This window comes from Dermacentor albipictus, chromosome 4 (genome assembly GCF_038994185.2).
Source record: "Dermacentor albipictus isolate Rhodes 1998 colony chromosome 4, USDA_Dalb.pri_finalv2, whole genome shotgun sequence".
Taxonomy (NCBI): domain Eukaryota; kingdom Metazoa; phylum Arthropoda; class Arachnida; order Ixodida; family Ixodidae; genus Dermacentor; species Dermacentor albipictus.
In genome coordinates this window covers 10,336,804-10,360,079 of record NC_091824.1, presented here as the reverse complement: position 1 = coordinate 10,360,079, position 23,276 = coordinate 10,336,804, and the positions used below count along the sequence as shown (strand labels likewise).

At 42.7% G+C, this 23,276-nt stretch overlaps 1 protein-coding gene across 6 annotated transcripts in view; it reads right to left on the bottom strand.

Moving 5' to 3' along the window:
- Amph (amphiphysin) overlaps positions 1-23,276 on the bottom strand; it is a 284,018-nt gene that overhangs the window by 32,142 nt on the left and 228,600 nt on the right. For all 6 annotated transcript variants that reach the window (XM_065442446.1, XM_065442449.1, XM_065442448.1 and 3 more), the window contains one exon: positions 3,382-3,512. In XM_065442446.1, coding sequence (XP_065298518.1) covers positions 3,382-3,512 — 131 coding nt within the window. The remainder of the gene's footprint in view (positions 1-3,381; positions 3,513-23,276) is intronic.

Genomic DNA, 23,276 nt, shown 5'->3' with positions numbered 1-23,276 from the left:
CCATTTATTTTACGAGTGTTGCACACCTGCACTTCAACACAGCCACACAACAAAAAGCAACTGCTTCAATGTTATTAGACATTTCAGAAAATGTAAATGTACTAGATGCTTTAATATGCTTGCGATACCAGGATTTTCAAGGACCCGCCAGAAATTCCAGGACATTCTCAAGGACCACATGAACCCTGTAAAGCGAGAATCAAGTCATGATCTGCGTGGTGGTATTCATACACGACACAAACGGAAGAACGCCGTCCCGCTTGCTGAGGTGATAAGCAACATACATTGCTAACACGTTGCCGATGGTCTGGTTTAAATGTTGCATCATGCTATTAGTGTGCGGATGGTATGCAGTCGAGGCATGGTGAATGACACTACAGTGGTGTGCGGAACGTTGAGACCAGGTCCGACAGAATCGAAGGCTGGGCCTTGGTCAATGGGAAGTTGTTGGGGGTGGAGAAGATTCTGGAGAAGAAAACCTGCAACATCTTGCACTGGGTGAGAGTGAAGCCTAAGCACAGAGAAATGGGTGGATACCCACCTGGTACCCACCATCGTGTTCAGATAGAAGGCGGATGTGCCGATTGAACAGGCTGGAGTGGAGTGAGGTCAGGATGGAGCGGGTTCTTAAGGCATGGGACGAAGCATCCCGCGCCAGTAAAAACTTTGACATGTGCACTTCAACGTTTTCAGTACACTGGCATATGTGCATTGGGATCAATGATCAACGATCAACATTGCCAGCTGTGTAACTAGTTCAAGCCGATGCCGCTTCTTTGCAACATTTCCCAAGAATCAGTTTTGCTTTGATGAAACAAGACTCCCATGCCGATGCACTCGCATGGTAGCTTCGAACAGTGCGGTCATCTTCATTGGCAGTTAAGCTGAGGAAGTCTGGAGTCTCCAGTACAACGAATACATCAAAGCTACAACTATGAGAGCCATACAACAAGTGAATCGGAAAAGGAAAAAAACTTGCACTTATTCGTACTAAGGTCAATCACAGATAGTACTGCACACAGGAATCTGGCAACTAAGCGAGAGCAGCTAGCACACCATTTGACACCGTCAATTTCCCTTCTGATGTGTCACTATCTAAGCAATAGGTGCACGTTGCAGCACTGGTTGTCATCGAGTGCAGTCCTTTTGCCAGATGTCAAAAGTGTTGTTGATAAACAGGCCACTTTTTCTTGATTTTTAATTCAGCTTAATTAGGGCCAACAATATTTGGAATTTACTTGTGTCCACACATGCATGATGGCTATCAAAACACTTTGCTGCATGCATGTTATCAGCCCCTTAGTGGTGTACTTTCCTGCGGTAAACTGCATGATGTGAACATTTCCTCTCTCCCTCCTTAAGTGATTTTCAGTTCTCAAAAGCAAACTGGCCTGAGCCCTCACCTGAAAGCTATTTTTCACCTAAACTTGAAATCTTTCGGAACTCGTGTCGAAGGGCTGTGCACTAGAACTGGCACCATGGACCCGTAAGCTGTTACACATTTTGCTGAATCCTGTGTAACAATCCTGTTTAAGTAACAGCAGTTGATTTGCAGAAATTGCAGTTCCATTCCCTCCCTCTGTTGTCAGGAGTGCTGCAGGGACCATTACTGTTGACACTGCCAGTAATTTACACAACTAAGTAGATGTGAGACTGTCAGCGGATGACTGCTTACCATTTTGCCGTGTGTAACACGAGCATGACCATGTGAGCTTAAATTATTCTATATAAGCAATTTCTCAATGTGGTGAATGGGATATGCAGATAAATTTTGACAAATCAGGTTGCATGAGTGTTTCCAACAATGAGGATCAGTTAATTTTTCCGTATTTAACAAATAACTAGATCATCAAGCACTGTAATAAAATAAAGTATTTGGGTGTTACCATTGAAGGTAACCTTAATTGGAATGACCACAGTAAAAGGATCTGTGGTTATCATCACAGCAAGAACTTGGCCATTTAAGGTGGAAATGGTAAAATGTTACTAATGACGTAAAACTAAAAACAACAGTCATGCAATGTGTGTTGTATATGCTAGAGGGATCTGGAATCCATACAATCAGAACTAGATTACCAGAGTCGATCGGATTAAGCGACAAACTGTTACATTTATTTTTTATTTTTGTCATTCATTGAAATCTGCGACTGCTTTGCATATCGGGGCGAGTCTGCCAACACTGTGTGCGCGAAGGAAAATAGCCAGACTTGAAATGTTTTCATTATCATAACAGGCTAAACTTGGACTCTGTGGTTTACTTGATACCAGAACTTATTATCCCCATTTGTTTTTGCTGATGTAGCACAAATTTATGTTTAAATATACCTGAACTTCGTCATACCGAGACAGGATATAATGAAATAATGAACATAATGAAGTAAATGTTATAACCCTTGAAATGCCCATACAGATCTGTGTACATACTTGAATTCCCGTTTTAACAGAGTAAAATTGCTCTGCCAATTGATATAACAAACTAGACCATCCCAAAAACGAAAAGTACCGGCTGTTGTACACTGAGCAGATTGCTTTCCGCCGGATTCTTCACTTGTTCGGTGCGGCAGCTGGAAATTCCCGCATTGAGTACTCCGTTGAGCAACAGTGGCCTTTCTCACCGCTGCACATAGGTGCGCACACGGTGGCTGTGCACCAGCAGTGCTTCGTTCTTATTGGGTAGAAGTTTGCCGGAACGGTTCACCATATTTGAGCAACAACATGACAGCCCAGGCTGCCCGCGATACTTGCTTTCTGTCCGTAATAGCAAGGCATAAATAGTTACATCGGCCATCGCTAGTCCCATATCCCACGCCTGAGGGTGCACACTGTCGCTACCCGAACTCATAGGCCGTGGATGCGGAAAGGAGTCTCGACTTGCATCTAATGTATGTTGTCACAGCATTTCAAGTGGCACCAACTGCAAGATGGAAATTGACACACTTTTCCACATCAATGGTGCCCCTCTAGGCATAAGCAGCTTCATCACAAACAATGAATCTCAATTATAACGACAAAAGAGTGCTTATGCTTTGTCCTCAGCATGAGATGAGGCTAAGCGATAGCCAATTTTAGCATTTATTTCTAGCTGTAACGCAGAGCAAGTATTGCGGGCAAATTAGGATCAATGCGGGCAGCCTGGTCTGGCATGTTGTTGCGCAAGCACAGTGGACCATTACCGGTAAACTTGTACTAGAGCTAGCTGACAACCACGCATGCGCAGTCGTGGCAGCCGGCATATGGCAACTCTCACGGTGTATGGTAGAGCTCTGCTAAAACTGTATATTAGGTCAGAGTGTCATTGACTTTCGAAATGTTTGTGTCTGTTTATTTCATTTGTACAGATATAGCTTTAAAAATAACCGAGTGGAAACAAGGGAGACTCACCTGTGCACCGACGTCCACTGGTTCGTAGTCCTTCTCATCGCGTCTAGGTGGCGCCTCACTATTGCGGTCGGCTGTTGTTCGGTATCCCGGCGAGTTGACCAGTGCCGAGTCTTCGTTTTCAAGGCGGGCCGCTGGGTGGGATAACATAACACGATAACACATAACATTGAGCTCCATTTCGTTAACTGGTAACACTAGGCCTATCACAATGCTTGGAAAAAAGTAGGGCTGTGTGAAACCAAATAGTACCTCTTGAATAGAACATTGAATATAATCAAGACAAAAAAAAAAGGCGGATATCTAACTGAATATCATTTACAAAAATATTTAACAGAAACTTCTATATGCTTACAAGTTTACCACAAAGAATAAATAAAACACATGCTGCCCATACTTTGGAGTCTACTAGCACTGCATAACAAGAACGTCAGTATCAGTAACTTAGGTACCTAGAAATCACAATATATACAGTGTGGTCTACTTTCATTAAAGATAGCACCAAATTAGTGTACCAGCCCTGACTACAGCTCAGTTTTCCACTCTTACAAAAATTTACGCCCTTGGAGGCTAATCTTGTCCCACAATCATAATCATCATCTGTCTTGCCCACATTTCCTTTCTTTAACGCTGGGAGCCTGATACTTCTAAGTCACGAATGGCTTGCGCATTATCAGCGTGACACAGGATTCTTGACAGGAAAGTAGGGAGCGCTGAGTTTAGTACCATACCATGCTTCGATTTAGTTGGCAAGGTGGTTTGAGGGCTTTGTGAGTGTTGTGCAGCCATTGCGGATAGATCTGTGTCGAATTGGCAGCAAAGCGTAATTTTTGTCTCCGACGCTAGATGAAGCAGCGCCGACAGGGCCTAATGGCTGGACTGCTGAAGCAGCGTTCGGGTCCGTGGGCCAAGCTATAGCCCGAGTGCTTATGAACTCACACATGTGGACAGAAGGCTCCAAACTGCATGACTATGTGTTATCAACACACGTATCCGAGACAGCTTCCAGCGGTCAATAAGCCCGATCGTTGCACATGCTTTCATGCTTTCCGAAATAAGTGCTGCCTTTGTTGCCGTTCCCTCCGTCGTTTCAATCGCAGTCCTACCAACCGACAAACCTTGTAACGACCGAAACCAAGTGCCATAAAAAGGCTGCGCGTGCTAAGGCACCAAGTACGCCGGATGTTTCACTGACAATGCTGAACATTCACTATTTGATTCCGCGATACTGGAGTATTCGCACAAACCTACAAAAAAAAAAAAAGGTCGAAGACATAAGGCATTTGCATAGCACAAAGAGGCAGTAACATTGCACAAACACCACTAAGCATCAATAATGAACAGCACAGCTGCTGCTTTCCGATACACCACTCAATTGTAAAAACCACAAGTGACGCTTGGCCCAAGCATGTGTTAGTTCATTCAAATAGTGCAAGGTCATTAGTGTGCTTCGGAGAGTCCGCTACTGGCAGATGCCTCAAGCTTCGACAAAATGAAAACAGGTGAAGCAGCTTCTTGAAAGGTCTTGCCAAGCTGGAGAAGGGAAAGAAAAAGGGGGGACCGACCAGTCAAAAACCGTGTCGTTCTTGCAAAACACAGAAACAGCACAGATCACCTTGGAATTTGCTGAGCATACGAAAGTTGTACGCTGTGACGACTTGGTTTTAATGAATAAGAGCACCTGAATTTAGCTGAGAATAAGTAAGTGACCACTCGGTCATCAGCTCCTCGTATGCACATTATACCGGAGCCGCACGCCCGCTTTCAAACCTCAATGAAATCAGAGATCATTAATGTCTTCAAAGCCCCGCGAACTCTTTCCAGTGCATTGGAGGTAGTACAATGGTACTAACTTCCCTCCTGCAAGGAGCCATCAGTGGGCCCACCATTAACAACGCCAGCTGCCCTAGCAGTTTGTTGTATTGCAACAGCAAATATATGGACACTGTACCTGCGTATTTCAGCCATTGTCATTATTACCGTGATGTTCCGTATGAAGTCAAGCACAATAACATTGTTGCCGCGCAGACATACTGTGTGTGAGAGTGGAACTTGCGAGGGTCAGCCGACAATCCCTGCTCAATAGACAGCTTTAGTATAGCGTAAGTGACACCGCGCTAAATGCTAAAATATAGCAGGCCCACAATGTGCATGCGCAGAGCGCTATAGAAGCTTTGCACATAGGTGCAGTTGCTATAGACAGTTAAAGTGTAGTGCACACAACTACAACGCCTTCCAATCTCAGAGGCCATATGCCGTCATCGCGGCTATCTCCCAACTTCACCGATAGGTGGCGCTGACATCCGACATCAAAGCTCACGGAAAATGTCCACGTGCGCAAGCTTGTCCTTGTAGCAGGTGGGCTAAATGATGTCCTAAACAGGAAAGGACTAGCCCAGCGCTTGGCCAAGGGGGTAGACGACTTGTGCGAGCTGTCACCTCAGGTGCAGACCTTGGTGTGCACGGTGCCGGAGGTGCCTGTACGTGACAGTCACGTACAAAGAGCCGTAGTGACTGCTAATGACGAGATATGGAAAATGAGCCGACAGAAAGGTTTCGAGGCTGTCGAAGTAAACAGGGAAGTGAGAAGAATTAATGTTTGATGTTTAATGGTGCAAGGGCCAGGTATGGCCAGGATTTCGATCTCTGGAGCATGTTTTGTAACTTGTAGAAAAGATATATCACATTGCATCAGTTGCCACTCCCTAGGCGGTAGCAGCTTAGCTGGAGGCACTAAGCAATCTTTGAGGAGTGGGACATCCATTTCATCACTACGCTCCCTCATGCGCAGTGAAAATGGTCGTTTTACAGAGGGACAATTACGAAAGAGTGTAGCACATGTCATAATGTTAACGGTATTTGAACATGGATGTTGACGATTAGAGTGAACTTTCAAAAAATGTGTTAGGCTGATGTATGCTCTCTGCAGATGGAGTGACCACTCATTTGATTCTACATATAAACTTTCAATGGCACTTGTTCTGAAAGCGCCAGTGGCCAGTCAGATTTGAATGAGACGGGATCCACTTCAATTACAGGCTTGGACGAGAAGTGGGCTGGTGACTTGCTGGTCACGCTGTTGCTTTTTAAGGGGCCCACGAGTGCTCAGGAGGCCAGAGTAGGTAGTAATGAAGAAGGTCCCTAGGGGAACCTTAGAATAGCATCGCCGTCAATTACAGAATAAAAGGAGGAAAACAAGAAAGGGATTCAAGAGGGGGTATTTTGGGTGAGTTGGTCCAACATGTTTAAACAGGAAAAGAACTGCGACTTCAGACAAGATGCGAGATGAAGTAAAGGACAGGAGGAGCGGTAATTAGCAACCCAGGTTTAACCCATGAAACACAAAGCAGCAAAAGGTCACACCTACGCACAGCATACTTTGACATACTGAAAAACACGATGGTCTGCCAGCTGCCTTTTTCTGCGACTATTGCTAGCAGCTGGCAGGCCATCCTCAGCAGATACCTCATGAAGCATCTCAACAGCCTCAGGCCCGAAAACTGCTATGTGTTCAGAAGATATTACAGCGGTGCTTCAACAAAGTAACTTAGGTGCGAATTTCAGCATTCCAATAGATATTGAAGAGCTCTTCAACTCTGTTCCGCATTATGAACTTTTTTGCATGGTCAGCGAGCTAATCGACTTGTCTGGTGTAGTGCCTTTTTGAAACAACTGTGGTGTCTCCAGAGAAGTTTCTTTTGCAACTTTTAAGGTTCTACCTATGTGCAACTCTTGCAAAATTTGAACGGAACCCTTACACCGAGAAATAGGTCTTCTGCATAGGTTCGTGTGTAGCGCCTATCTGTATAAAATCTACCAGGTTAGGTTTAACTGCCAGCTTCAAGCTCAGCTGAACACCACCAACCTTGGTGTTTAAATAGTGTTAGGTGTGCAGACGATTTCTTAGTCCTGATAAATGTTGACTGCAAAGCGAGTTGTAGCAGTGTTGCTGGGGAAGTACTAGAAGTTATTACACATTGTTCCAAATCCTTAACCTTTAATTTACCCTTGAACAGCAGCAAGAGCAAGGCATTTTGTTTTACACATTTCCTTTGAGATGCTTGATCATGTGTGCTGGGCCTATATGCCGCGTTCTAAGAAGACCATTTTACCATTCTCCTCTTCACACTCTAAACTAATTAAGAGAGGCGTAGCTATCGGCTGTTTGAGGTCAGCCCTTTTAAAGTCATGTCAGCACAAGACAGCTGAAAGTTTTCAGACCCAAGCAGATAAGTTGAAACAGGCAGGCTTTCCTTCAGCCCTTCTTCAGGCAGTGGGTGAATTCCTATTTTGGAAGTTGCAGCACCAGGCACACAGGCAGAAGCAGGCGACCCCCCTAAACAGAGGCCCCCTAGAAGTCATGCCCTATGTGCATAATATGGCACACAACATGAAGAAGGCAGCGGCTAAACAGGGCATGCATGCATTTAGGTATTTATTTATTTATATATTTATGTATTTATTTATTGATGTATTTATGTATTTATTTATTGATGTATTTATGTATTTATTTATTTATGTATTTATGTATGTATTTATTTATTTATTTATACACATACCTCACAGGCTCCAACTGGAGCATAGTGAGGGGGGGTAAGAGAAACAACATGTAGCAAATACAGGAGAACATAGCTAACATTAAATCAAACAATTGAAAAAAAGATGCCGCTTAACATTAAGCAAATGAAGAACAACAACACTCTGGACAATCAGAAAGGCGCATGGGTCATCAAACTCCTGGCAAAGAACTGCAGATGCATGTATACCTATAAACTGCTTGCAAGAAACAAGAATGGCGACAGATAAGTCACATGTTACAAATGAAACAATGTGTGTGCATGTCTACGGCATCATTTTTTTAATGTTCCTCTAAATGATTCCAGATTATTAATTTCAACAAAGTGGCTTGGAAGATCGTTCTAAGCTGCTATTGCCAGAGGTAATGCAGATTTGTTAAATGCATTTGTGTGGCCAAACTTATGTGTGAAACTGTGTGCATTATATAAGCAGCGAGATGTGTGAAATGGGCGGGAAAGGGGGCAACGTAGCTGCGTGCTGACTGAGTGATTTTGTGCAGTAAGCAAAGAAAAGCTATCATCCTTCTAAATTCAAGAGACGGGAGTGACAGTGATTTCTTTATAGCAGTAACACTAGAATGCCTACTGTAGTCTTTTGCTATGAGACGTGCGGCACGGTTTTGAACAGATTTGAAAGAATTTATTAAATACTGCTGATGTGGCAACCAGATGACGAAAGCGAATTCAAGCTGAGGACGAAGAAAGGTTCTGTACGCTGTTTCACGAGTGGCTGAAGGGGTTTCACATAGGTTTCGTTTTAGGTAACCAAATGCGCTAGACGCTTTTGCTGTAACATGTTTTATAGGCGCCTTCCATGATAAGTTTGTTGTAATGTGGATACCGAGATATATTTGTACAAGGGGGTGACAGTGACAGCACTGTTATTAAGTGAGTAAGTGTAAAGAGAGTGTTTTCTTTCAGCTGATAGTCATTAATTTGCATTTTTCTGTATTTAATGACATTTGCCATAGCGTGCACCAGTTTGTAATTTTATCTAGATTTTTTTGAAGAGCGATGTGGTCGTCGGGTGTCTTAATTTGGGGATAAACTATGCAATCATCAGCGAATAATCTGATTGCTGATGCATGTTGGATGGCAAATCATTTGTCTAGATGAGAAACAATAGTGGACCCCGCACGCTACCTCCAGGTACACCAGATGACACATCGGCCAAGCAAGATGAATGATTGTCAGCAAACGTAAACTGTTCGCGGGAGGTGAGGAAGTTCCTTATCCATGATATTGTAAGACTGTCTAAAAGTAATGGTGATAGTTTGGCTACCAATCTAGAGTGGAAAACTCGATCAAAAGCTTTGGCAAAGTCAATAAAGAGACTATCAATCTGGAAACCACTGTCTATGTATGTGAATAGCTCATTAGTGAATTCGATTAGGGGAGTTTCACAAGAAAGTCCTTTCCTAAAACCATGTTGCTTTGGATAGAAGAAATTGTTAGCTTCTAAGTGCTGCACAATATTAGACGCTGACATGCTCTAGTAATTTACATGGAATGCTTGTTAATGATATGGGTCAGCAATTACTTATCTTGCTTTTATCGCCAGACTTAAACATGGGAATGATTTTCCCGATTTTCCACTCACATCGTAAATTTACTGCGGATAAGGACTGCTCAAAAATTGCGTTATAGGATGGGGGCTGTATATGTAGATGTATGCTTTAAAATTTTATTATTTATACCGTCAATGCTGGCTGAGGTAGGGAGAGACCTTTAGTTTCTTAATTAGATATGAGATGCTGGAGGCATCAATCTTTATTGGTGCCATATACCTGTAGTTTACGCCTATGATTGCAGGAATGGTAGAGTAATCCTTGCGTCTAAACATCGAGATAAAAAAATTATTAAAAGTAACTGAGGATTCTTCTGAAATAGGTGCTCCGGTATTGTCTTGAAGTGAAATTTGACCCGTGTTCTCAGCCTCCTGCAAGTTATCCCAACTATGTAGGTGCGTGGTGGATGGCCCCCACAAGGCTGCCTGTACTACTAAGCACAAGTACCAGTACGTGCACTATGCCACCAATGTGGTGTACCAGTTTCCCCTGCGATGCGGCAGTGTTTACGTCGGCCAAACTATCTTATTTTGTTATAGCGCAAGCTTGTCAAGGACAAAAGCTGTGTGTGTCTGATGTGCCTTCTTTTGTCCTTGTCAAGCTTGCGCTATAACAAAATAAGATATGCCGTACCAACAAGCCCCTATTGCTATCCTCATCGGCAAAACTAGCCAATGTATTAATGATAAACTGCGGCAGCATTTTGGCTCCTTGCAGGGCGATAGCGGTGCCAATCACACCAGACATACCAGGGAATGCAAAGTTTGCTACCCCAAATTCAATCAAGCCATCTTTGTAGGACGGGGAGACTCTAGACTTTAGGCGAGAAATTTTGGCAGCGGCATGCATGTGCAGACTTGGCCTAGACACGTGTGTAAGTGAGCCTTCGATGGCTCTCCTAGATAAAGAAACCCGGTTTTTTAATAACCAGTGATCGTTGTTTTCTGCCAGAGCAGTCTAGCAAGAAATACCCTGGCGAGTGCCACACGGTTTGGGTTCGTTGCTTTTCTTGATCTTTATAAATGATTTGCCTCATTACATAAACTCAAATTTGCATTTGTATGCTGACGACTGCATATTATATCATAAAATTTCCTGTTTTTAGAACTATCTATAGTTTCAAAAATCAGTTGCTAATTTTAGCTCTTTGTGCGGTACCTGGCAAATGACAATTAACATCCGTAAAACTGTCGTTATAACTGATAAAACCACGCCTTCCGTGCTTTTCTTACAAAATTAGCAATAGCCCCATTAGAGCGTTAGGGAATATAAATACCTTGGTATTGTTTTGACACCCAGCACATCTTGGCCCAAACACAAAACGCTGAAAAAGTTGGGCTATCTGCGCCGCACATAGATCATGGCCGCAAGGGATACTGATCTCTAATCCGGCCTCCACTATAGCATATGCTTCTCCTGTGTGGAATCCGCACAAGCGATGCGACATTAATCAAATCGAGGCAGTCCAAAATAAAGCGATTCACTCCCCAGACAGGGATTTTTCACCTTCCGCAGGCTTGCAACCGCTCTCAAATCACCAATGCACGGAATCGCTAAAGTTGCTGCATTGCACTATTAACTCCTCATGCCGATTTCATCAGATAATAACCCAACTCCTGCTTAACCATCAATGCTAGTAGGCACCATCACCTAAACATCGCCCCTTATTTTGCCCCTACAAACACTTTTAAATACAGTTTCTTTCCCCGTACGTGTAATTGAATATTGGTATCCTTTGCCTGGTAACACTAATTTTCTGCCTTTAAACTTATTTTCAGTGACCAACGAACAGGTAGCGATTATTTTCTTTCCTTCTGTGTTGTTCCCATTGCCCCCGTAGTTGTTTGTAGTTGTTCTGCTTCTCACACCCACTGAGCTGCAATAGCCCAATAGGGCTGCAGTATGTACCAACAATATTAATTTACCTCTTTCGCTAGCGCTACATATGAGCACATTTTCGGTGCTATTATGTTTTAAGATTTTATTTCAAGACGTAGTAGTCGCAACGTATACTGCGATACATAAAATTATAGCCCGATCATAGCCGTATTCGATGGAAGTACAGCAGTTATAATTTTTCAGACAATTTGGGAATTCTTATGAGAAACTTCAAAGAAGCACCACAAGGAACACGAATGAAATGTGATAATTTGATATTTTACTATAAGTACAAAGTAAAAAAAAAAGTGCCCAGTGATTATGATACTCCGAATGCAAAGCTTCAGAACAGTGCGATAAGTGTTTTCATTGCGCGATACACCGAGGCAAACAAATTGAGACCGAAATCACTGCACCGCCTGTTAGGGCCAGCGCCTTCAGTGCCTTAGCAGAGGGAGGAGCATTATGGGAACGCTGGCATGACGAGTGGCATCGGAGTCAGCTGTGGCAGAAGACGAGGACGAACACGCGAGCCGTGCACGAGCGCATTCACGCGGTTATGCTGAGGGACGCAGACGCTCAACCCAGAAACGGGCCGCCTAAGAGCTGTGCTCTAAAAAAATATGAAATACACAAAGTATCGAACCGGTTCCTAGTTCCCAACTTTTGAGAGATCACGCAAAGTAACTTGTGGAGCTCTGTAGGCAATACTAGCCATATAAATGTCCATGCTACAAGAGAAAGCAGTAGCTTCGAACATGTGAAAACAGGTCAGTTCCTACTGTATAGAGAGCATTTGTTTTTGCTCAATGCAGCAGACACCTGGTTTGTTCTTTACTGCATTCCTTAGGCTCACGAAGTAATGGTTGTGGGATAGGGGCCATGCAGCTTTCTCTCAGAAAAGAAACTTCGGTTTTCAGCTGTCTAAATGAGGGCAGTGCACATGTCAAGTGTCACGTGTGTAAGCGCATATAAGTGATGACCGGATTTTGGAATAAACAAGTTGAAAGTGGCACTACATGTGCCTAATCTTCATCTATTGTGCGTGTCTTTTAATCACATTTACATCATCCTCCTACTCGCCTTCATTCTCGTGACGCAAACGAATGCAACGTGCAATAATGAGCATGCACATTTGTCGCAGCAGCAGTCAACATTTCCCACCCTTTGCGATTCTCAAAGAAAAATGATGCAGCATGTTTTAGAGCGCAGCTCTTAATGGCCCATTCCTGCGGCGAGCAGCGGCGTAACCGAGCGAACGAGCGCAACAGTGAAAGTTGAAAGAGCGAACACAGAGCTGCAAATGAAAGACGCGAGCCGCGAACGGCAGAGACCAATGAGAGCGGGCCCTTCAGCGACGTGCGTGCAGGAAGGTGGTCTCATGCTGACCCGCCCGACCGCTCGATGCGTACTCGTCTCTAGTCTCAGCCAGACCACTCGTTTCGTACTATCGTCTGCTCGCGTCGGCTCTCCCTTGCACTTGTTTGGTTTGGTCTCGTTCACGCTTGTTTCGATTGGATGGTCTGCGATTCTTTTGTAATCTGGTTGTATACGCGATGCGAATTGTGCAGCACTTTCTGGAAGTCACGTGGCACTACCAGTTGCACTGGAACCTTGGATGAGTCATGCGTAAAAGCCGATGCACTTGGCCCACAGATCAGATTTTCGCCGACCGCCGAATCAGCTACATCTGTCTCAAATTCTTTGCCTCAATATATCGCGAAATGAAAACACAAAGCTGCGCTCAAATTTTGCATTAGGGAGTATCGTAATTGTCGGTGAACTTTTTGGGGTATCTTCGCTTACAATTTTGGACGAAAGGGGAAGAAAGGGAAATGCGATATTGCAGGAAATTTTAAGACTGATGAAATAAATATTACAGTTATGCCTTTGAGCAAGTCCAGGAATACGCAGACCAGCTGACCAGTGCTAACTGGCATACCTTTTGCAGTAAGCCAAGTGGTGCACTAGGCACCACAAAACCCTGGGCCATCCTTCAGTCAGTAATAGAACCGAGAAACACAAAATACTACAATCAGCAGCTTCAAATACTACTCTACCAGTACGGAGGAGACGGAGGCCAGCTCCTAAATAACCTTCAACCAAGGTATCTCATGTGGCTCTAGGCCAAGTTATCCGGGCTGTCCGTACACAGAAGAAAGAGACCCACTGGGCACTGAAACAGCTGTTCACGAAATCAAGGCCGCATTCGCAGACATTCACAGGAACACGGCACCCGGCGAGGACAGGATACGATACACCCTTCTGTGAAATCTCCTGGATGACGACCTGGAAACACCTTGTGCTATGTGCAATCAGCACTCGCACGCTGGCACTATTTCTCTGGAATGGCGCATGCCGAAATCACTTTCACGCTCAAGCCCAAAAAACCTCTCGATCCAAAATATATGGCCATTTTCTCTCACATCATGCATTGGAAAGCTATTTCAGTATGTATTCCTAAAACGGCTCGAACCTTTCTTGGAGATACAAAATTTCTTCTCCCACACACACTTTCGATTTTGCCCTCATTTATCCACTCACGATATAGTTCAGGTCAAAGAACATCTCTCATGACGCGAATTGTGTAGTACTTTCTGGAAGCCATGTGGCACCATCGGTTACACTGGAACCTTGGACGAGTCATGCGTAAAAGCCGACGCACTTAAGCCCGCAGATCAGAGTTTTGACGATCGCCGACTCTGTCTCTCTCTCTCAAATTCGTTGCCTCAATATATCGCGAAATGAAAACACATAAAGCTGCGCTCAAATTTTGCATTAGGGAGTACCATCAGGGGCATGGCACAGCATCTGAGATGACGAATTCCCATAAGCTGCTTTTGCAGGCTACCTGTTTCTCGGTGCTTTACTCTAGCCTGCCGAGTTCATGTCCACTGGATTCTGGATTTCTGTTTCTGCCATGGCCAGATGCCGTGCCACCGGCACCGACTTCAGATGGATTCAGCTACCGTGTCTGGCAACAAGGCTTTGCTATGTTCTGCACCACCGGCGACGGATACAAAAGCCATTGAGACATCAGCGGCTTCAGGCACAGCAGCGCAACTGAGATGACGAATTCACACAAGCTGCTTTTGCAGGTTAGTTACCTCTCTGGTGTTTCGTATGTGAAGACCAGCGATTACCGCTTGTTAAACGTGCTGTGCCCTGTAGAGTTGCTAGGTGTACTGAAACGAGCGCTGGCTACTTCATCTGATTTATTTTGTGTATTGCTGGAATTGTTGCTCATGCTTTCTGGTGATGTTGAGCCCAATCCTGGTCCAATGACGAAGGCTGAGGCTGATGCTTTTGCTGGCGTCATAGAATTCTTAAACTAGAGGAAGGGCATGCAGCACTCATTGCTGAACTCAAAAGCGTTAATAAGGGTGAGGCTGCTGTGCTAGCAAAAGTAACCAAGCTTGAGCAAGGCAATGCTCTACTACATGCTGAACTAAAAAGTATTAAAGGCAAGCTAGCAGCCACTAAGAGACAAATCGAACTTGTTAACGCAAGGGTAACCCCACTAGATGTAAGTGCTCCGTCGGAGTGCTCGGCTGATTCAGCCGTGGGAGCCAATGTTCTGGAAATAAACACAACTTTTGCACAGTTTGAACGTGTACATCGACTAGGCAGATACAATGCAGACAAGCACTGGCCTCTCATAGCAACATTTCCATTTTTTAAAAACAAAGAACAGGTTCTTGCAGCTGCACGTAAGCTTAAAGGCTTATCATTTTTGCATAACAAAGACTTCTCGTTTACCACTCACCAAGCCAGAAGAAAACTGATTAAGTTTGCTAAGACAAACCGTATAGGTTGATAGCCTGTGTATGGGTACAACGACATAGTTACATGCAAACTGTTGTGTGGGGAACAGCACGAGCAGGGGCGCACGTGCACCCACAGCTGTCAAGAACGAAAACAGCATCGTCGCTCACCAACATCTGAAGCCTAACATCATAGCATGAAAAGGTTTCTTCCTTCCTCGAAGATGCTGGTTTCAACATAGTCATTCTCACTGAAACCTGGCTGCATCCAGATATTTCTCATAATGAATTTTTGTCCTTCGCCAGCACCTACAATGTGTACCAGCATGACAGCTTTGGCAGGCGAGGTGGTGGTGTCATCCTTGCGATTAAAAAAATCATTACATCTTATTACGTTAACTCAGACTCAAATCTAGAGACCATTTGGGCCACCTGTCTAACCTGTTCTATGAAAGTATTCATTTGTGCCTGTTACCATCCTTCAGATTCACACCAAACCTTTGTCACCAACCTTCGCGACAGCATTGCTACTGTAATTAAGGCCTGCCCAGCGGATATAATTTATCTTTTAGGGGATTTTAATTTTCCGCACATTGACTGGGCAAAGTTAACCTCTACCTGTCGAGTGCCATTAGAATTAATTTAACCCTAGACTTAAACTTCGCCCAAACTGTCAACCAACCCACTTGCGGTCCCAACATCTTGGATTTAGTACTGACAAGCAACCCTGAAACAGTTCAGCAAATAACATACTTAGATGGTTTTAGCAACCATAATCTACTCCAATTAACCTTTAATATTCCATTACCATATACGGGTATGGTAAAAAGAAACAATTTGAAACTACAACAAGGGTGACTATGCTACCATTAATGCTGACCTAGAATTGTTTTCAATAATGCATTTCTTCCTGCTTTTTACAGTACACCGATTGAGGAAAACTGGGCACTCTTTGGAGACAGATTATGTTTATTAGTAAACCCGCACATCCCAGTAATCAAAATATCCAATAATAAATTGAACCCTTGGTTCACCTTCTTTTGGTGACTTCGAAACAGAAAGAAACACTTATACAGGAGTGCTAAACGATTGGATGCTCCATCGGCTTGAGAAGAATACAATCATTGTTTAAAAAAGCAACTCCGCTTTATCCGCTGCTAAAGAGAGAGAGAGAGAGTGAACTTTAATGAGCACCAGCAGTTTAGTCGGCTGGGCCTAGGCCTCCGCTGCTAAAGATAAATATTTTTCACATGACTTTTCATCTCTTCTCAGACCCAACCCTAAAAAGTTTTGGCAGATTCTCTCTCTGAATCGCGACACTAATCACATTTCTTTACATGATAGCAACAATTTGCCCCTTCCAGACTATGAGCGTCTTTTCATGCTTCAACACATTTTTCATCTGCATTTAGTACCGAAGGTCCCTCCACAATACCTGATGTTTCCGATTTAGTCTATCAGTATTATCAGTACTATTGACATTACTCTCAACAACATTGTACCCCTTGTAAAGAATCTCAAGTTAGTTAATTCCAAAATACTAAAGAACACCGTTATGACTTCTAGCAAAATATATCACGTTCTCAGACAGTCAATAACTTCAGGAGTGCTCCCGTCAGATTGTAAGACTGCGAAAGTAGTTCCCATATTAAAAAATGGTGACAGATACTCACCAGATAACTACTGGCTAATTTCGGTCACATGTATTTGTTGTAAAATGCTCGAGCATATAATTGCTTCTCACATATACAACTACCTGGAATCAAACAACTTTTTTTTTTTCACTATTCAGCACGGGTTCAGGAAAGGTTTGTCATGTGAGACACGGCTTTTAGAATTCACAACTGACCTGCATTTAGACATGGATCATAATGTATAGATTGACAGCATCTTGAACTTTTCCAAGGTGTTTGATTGCGTAGCCCATTGCCACCTGATTTCAAAGTTAAACACTAAGATTGGATTCACTGACACTAATTTGGATCCAGGACTTTCTAATCGCTGACAATTTACTATCGTTAACAATCCTTCTTTGCCCCTTTTTATTGTCACTTCCAGCATGCCACAAGGTAGCGTTCTTGGGCTGCTACTATTTTGAATATGCATTAACGATCTTCCCAATAACTTGGCATCCCCAGTGCGAATGTTCGCAGACGCCTGCATTATTTACCACCCTTATAACTAACCTCAATGACCACCTCATTCTTCAAAACGACCTTCAGCTTAGTTTGGATTGGTGTAACACTTGGTTCATGACTCTTAATTCATCTAAATGCAAAGTAATGTCCTTCACTCGTAAACACTCAATATCTAATTTCCAATATCACGTAAATAATAAGCCAATTTCTACAGCTACTTCGTACAAATAATTAGGCATTAATCTTGCACCAAGCCTTTCCTGCACCCATCACGTTTCTACCATATGTGCTAATGCTTCAAAATCACTGGGGTACTTATGCCAAAACCTACGTAATTTGCCCTCGAACATCCGCAAGCTAGCTTATCAGACGGATTTACTGTTCGCTCCCTGCTCAAATCTGCCTCTCCAATCTGGTCACCCCATCAAACAACCTAATGAGCTTATTAGAATCAGTTCAAAATAGGGCCATTAGATTAATCTCGCGTAACTACACTTACGTTTCAAGCATCTCATAAATAAAATGAGATATTTCACATCAGCCCTTAAGTACTCGTGATTTTGCATTCATATCATTATTTCACAAGTATGTTCATGCGGCTAGGTAATCTTTACGGGTTCGAGTCGCACCCTGCAAATCTCGCAGATTATATAATCACGTAAGCTTCACACGCATCTATGGTACACTCATGCATTCAATTGGTCGGCGCTTCCTCGTGCCACTCGGTTGTGGAACGCTCTTCCCAAGTTCATTGTCTCCGAAACAAATGCCGATAGAGTCCGCCAGCTTATAAGTTCATATTCCACTGACTAACTTCAATAAAATGCATGATGAATTTTCGTTTGTTTTCCAGTTATGTGCTCTATTGTTTATGAGCTCATTATTTAGCTCATTATTGTTGTATTTTTTTGCCCTATGACATTAGAGTGGCTATATTTCTTAAATTGTTTATCGAAAGAACTGTATCTTTTGTCTTCTCTCTAATGTGTATATTACCGGTCCTATTATTTTTGTGCAATGCTTTAATGTTTGTATAAGATGTGTATACATTTTTATACTTTTATTTTTTGTATATTATGTTTTGTTATATGGCCACTATATCTACTTGTTTAGTCCTGTGACGCCCCCCTTATCCATTGTCTCATACGAGGCCCGTAAGGACATTTTAAATAAATAAACAAATTAAATAAATAATTGATGAATTTTTCCGCTGACATTTGTTCAAATCAATAGACTTATTTTGGGAATAAAAATCGAGGATGGCCCTTTTCTAAAGAAAGATTTTTAATGTACCGCTAATTTAACAACAGACCAAAAAGTGAGCACTTCTCATGAATTTTTTTGTGGCACTTAAGGCAAGGATATCTGCATTAAATTTCAATGACTTTCATGGCAACCTGGTGACAAAATTTGAAAACCATACTATTTACAGACACTGAGAAAAAAAAATCAAAACTCAATCAAAATATCAAACTAATATTGTGCAATCTTCCGTCCAAGCAATTATTTTTATCATCATGGTGACCGTAGTCTGTATTATTCAGTTAGAATCACTACTATCGACACGTGCTCTATTACTAAACATTTTGAAGCTGTAGCCACGACACATTTTTTGGGGGGAGGGGGGGGCTAACTAAATTGCGGATTAAGGAAATGCTTCTGACTGACTGGGTTTTTCTAGATTGTTTACGCAGACATCTCTTTTTCTCGCAAAACAAATTAATTTTGTCTTCCTTGGCACTAAGCAGCAATTCTTTTATTTTTTTCAATATGGAACCTTTTCACCGGATATGACCGGTCGAACTTGTTGAACACACTCCAGAGTATAAATGAAGTCTTTTTCATTACTGCGCCTATATATCGACAGTTCTTCTACAGGTTAAACATTTCCATTGAAACGCTCATACTAGCAACATCATGCACCGTCTGAAATGACGATTACACTTTAGGTATGTGTCGGATTTTACAATTCTTGGCAAATTGGGGAGTGTGGAAAAATAAAACAAAATGGATGTATTGTCAAAATTAGCCTACAGTGCTCCTATGCACATCAATGAAAAAGACGCAAGATTTATTTATTTATTATTTATTTCATAATACTGTTTGCGCTTTTGTCGACTCAGAAAATAATTTAAGTGACAGCAGCAGTGGAGACACCGAAGCTTCATTCGGGATGTCGATTTTCCGACCCAACGTATAGGCTGCAGTCTAACGATGTCACAAACAGCGGTAGATGCTCACGAATGCATGCTACTTCGACAATTCCGTTCGACTTATGTCGAATGCAACTTTATTTTCCCCAACGTCGGTTGTTTAATATTCATCAGCGCTTGGACATCACATGCACAAATTATTGCGAGCAATACTTCCCATCGCGTGGGGTTTTCACTCGCACAAGAGCAGGCTGTCGATTTGAAACCGACCTTCGACTGAAACTTGACTAGCTCTCATATCTTTTACATTTGAGAAGTGCCTAAGCAAGTGCCCTTATTCATTAGTGCCCAATATTGTGTAGCACTCGACATTACTGTACTTGACATTACTAAAATTAACAAAGCATTTGGAGGCTTCAGCGCCAGTTTAACACACCCTAGAACACCTTGCGCACACGGAAAAGCTCATGGAAACCAATATTCAAACCTGCCGAGCCTTGCCAGAAGCATAGGCGATTGTAGGAATTGTGCCTTGGAAGTACACCAATTTCTCGCGAGAGTGCCTTCAGCTAGAGTGCCTTGTCAGAATTATTGCATCCAAGAAAGACACCTGGCAAAAAGCAAATGGCTCTTTTCTTGCAAGATAAACTGAGCCTTCTTAGGGTCGATGATCCTTTTACAATCAAGGATTCCAAGGAAGTGGTAAAATTTCTTAGTAGACATTCAACGAAGAGCCTAGACGCCCTTTCGATCCATATTAAAAACCTGTACTGTCATCTACCTCAACAAGACGTGCTAAAATGCATGGATGCAAGCATCGACGGGCTTGGATCCATCCTTTTTCAGAATGCAGTGGTTGTTCCGGTTACAAGCTTTCTCGAGCTAATTTCATTTTACCTTAGAAGTACTTATGTACAATGAGACGGATGCTTCTCCCAGGAGAAAAGCGATGTTTGTATTGGATCTTGCTTGGCCCCTATATTGAGTGAGTTATGCTTAGGTCAGGTTGATACACTACTCAGCGATAAGTTTGCAGGCGCTAATGTTTAAAATTTTTAGGTTCGTGGATGACTTTTCAGCAACTTTTGACAGAACCGTCACTGGCCTACACTTTGATGTTGATGGCACTTTGACAAATTTTGGGCAATTTTAGAACCAGTGGAGGTGGGTCATAAATTTCCATCGAATGGATCAATTAAGTTTTCCGATTTATGTATCACGTTTCATCATGACCAAACGTGCTGGGGCTAGCAGCAACTATCAAGCAAGCTAATACTGCATTATGGATCGCCTCATTCTAAGCTCATAAAAAGAAGCCTAACAAACATGGGCTTTAAAAATGTACTAAAATAATCTTGCCCTCACCTTGTACAGCAGTGTTTTTCAGAGCAAGTAGGTCGCCTGAACACATCTGGCTGCCCTGACCACGCATTAGTTTCAGAAGCTGAGGCGCAAGTTAAATGATAGGGAAGCAATCTCTATCAGCAGAGAAGCAATGACACAAACAAGAAACAAAAAGTAGCGGCAATTCCATACATCCATTGCCTGTCACGCAATCTTGATGATGTGTGGTGTTTTATGGCACAAGGGCCAGGTCTGGCCAAAGAGCGCCATGACAAGTCGTTATGTTAACGATGCATTGTGAATTGTGTGGACAATGAATTCCTCATGGTATATGTGACTTGGCTGTAAAAATGCCTAAAACCTGTTGCTGTGAATGGCGTAAAATATACAGTTGCTAAAATAATGACACTGACTAAGTAGTGCTGTGGGCCACGGCAATGGGGTTTCGTTAAAAGCATGATGCAACAAAACATGACAATGACACTATAGCTTCAAGGAAGCCCTTGAGTACAGGGGCTGTTATACGTCGCTAAAAATTCCCAGGCCAAATGATTTTCAGAGTGTTTGTTTCAGTTAAAAACTCAGACTAATTTCAGATTAAAAAGCGGTTCATTGCTAAGAAAAAATTTTGGGTGAAGAGGTATATTTTCGCGATATGCAGAAATGAAATACTTTTTCCTCTGTTCTTCTATTGCAGGGCATTAAATACAAACGTGCAGGACTGCGATTTTGGCTGCACTTACTGCAAGTTGGAGGATACCCTTATGTCAAGAGGTAAGAGTGAGTGCCGTAAGTGTGTCCTATTCTTAATCGGCAAAGGAGCACTTCGTTATATTGTGATGTTCTCTCCGATACCCAATATCCTAATTTGGGTTTGATAAAGTGCAGTTAATTTGATATCTGAGTATTCCATTGTTTCTGCCAGTGGATTTTCAGCTTATGGGTATGCTTGTGTCCGTGTCGCTAAAAGCTACTGAGATAGCTTTCTCGTCAGCAGCTTCATTGTTTTTTATGCCAGTGGCCAGGTACCCAGCATAGGATGATCATTTGTTTAGCACTATAAGCTGAGCATAGCGATGTGTACAGTTCATTAAAGACAGTGTTTTTATGTTTACATACATTCATTAAGGCTCAGACTACACTCAATAAGTTTGTGAACACAATAGCCCTAGCGAGATTTGTTTCCTTGATGTGCTTTACTGCAGAGAGTATTGCACATGCTTCCACTGTAAAAATACATGTATGTGGGTTCAATGTGCCAGATATTAAAAATGCTGGTCCTAGTGCTGCATAAGCCACACCAGAAGAAGACTTAGAGGCATCTGTGTAAAATTCAGCACAAGAATACTTCTCCTGAAGCTCAATAAGATGTGAACGTGTGTGTGCTTCAGGTGCTGGTTTTGATATTTCTGCAAATGAGACATCACACTCTCTGCCATTACACTCTCTGCCACTCCCAAGGTGGTGGAAGCCACATAGTCGCCATTACGACATTCTCTAAAATTGAGGCGCCTGTCTCTTCGGACAATGCTTCCGACTGAAGGGACAGAGAAGGTCTAGTGCCTAGGCGGTTACGGAACAGCCTGGCCATGGACAGGTCGTAAATAACTGAGTGGCATGGATGATACAAATCTGACTTGACCTTCAGGGCGTAAGAGAAACTCAAATATGTTCTCTGAAGATGTAGAGACCATTTGATGGATTCAGCTTTTTAGAGGGCTAGTCCTGAACGCACCAGTAGCAACATGGAAACCCAAGTGCTGAACGGAATCCAGCATCTTCAAAGCACTAGGTGTCGCAGAGTTATACACAATGGCTCCATAGTCAAGGCGTGACCGTATAAGACTTTTGTACAAGCTCAAGAGGAATCTTCTGCCACTTCCCCAAGATGTGTGGGACAAGAGCTTCAGTAGATTCATTGTCTTCAAGCACTTCATTTTCAAATATTTCAAGTGTGGAATGAAAGTTAGTTTAGAATTTAAAATGAGGCCTAGAAATTTATGTTCGTGGCTCACAGATAGCTGTTCTCCATTAAGATCAATAACGGGCTCCGGTATTGCACCTCTCTTATTGGAGAAGAGAATGCAAATACTTTTTTGAGGGTTTAGTTTAAAACTGTTCTCGTCTGCCCAATCAGACAATTTATTCAAGCCAAGCTGCACTTGTCGCTCACAAAGATTACATGAGTTGTAACTTATTTGGATATCATCCACATATACAGAATAAAACATTGTACGTGGTATGATAGTATGGAGCGAATTCAATTTTGCAAGGAATGAAGTACAGCTCAGCACTCCACTTTGTGGCACACCAGTCTCCTGGGTAAATAGACGAGAAAGGAAGTTACCAATCCGAACATGAAATGTGTAGTTGGACAGATAACTTCGAATCACATTTAGCAAGTTGCCTTGGATGCCCATTCCATGTCTCTTAAGAAAGTAGCACAAAAGTCGAGCGTTAACGTAGTATTTTCCAC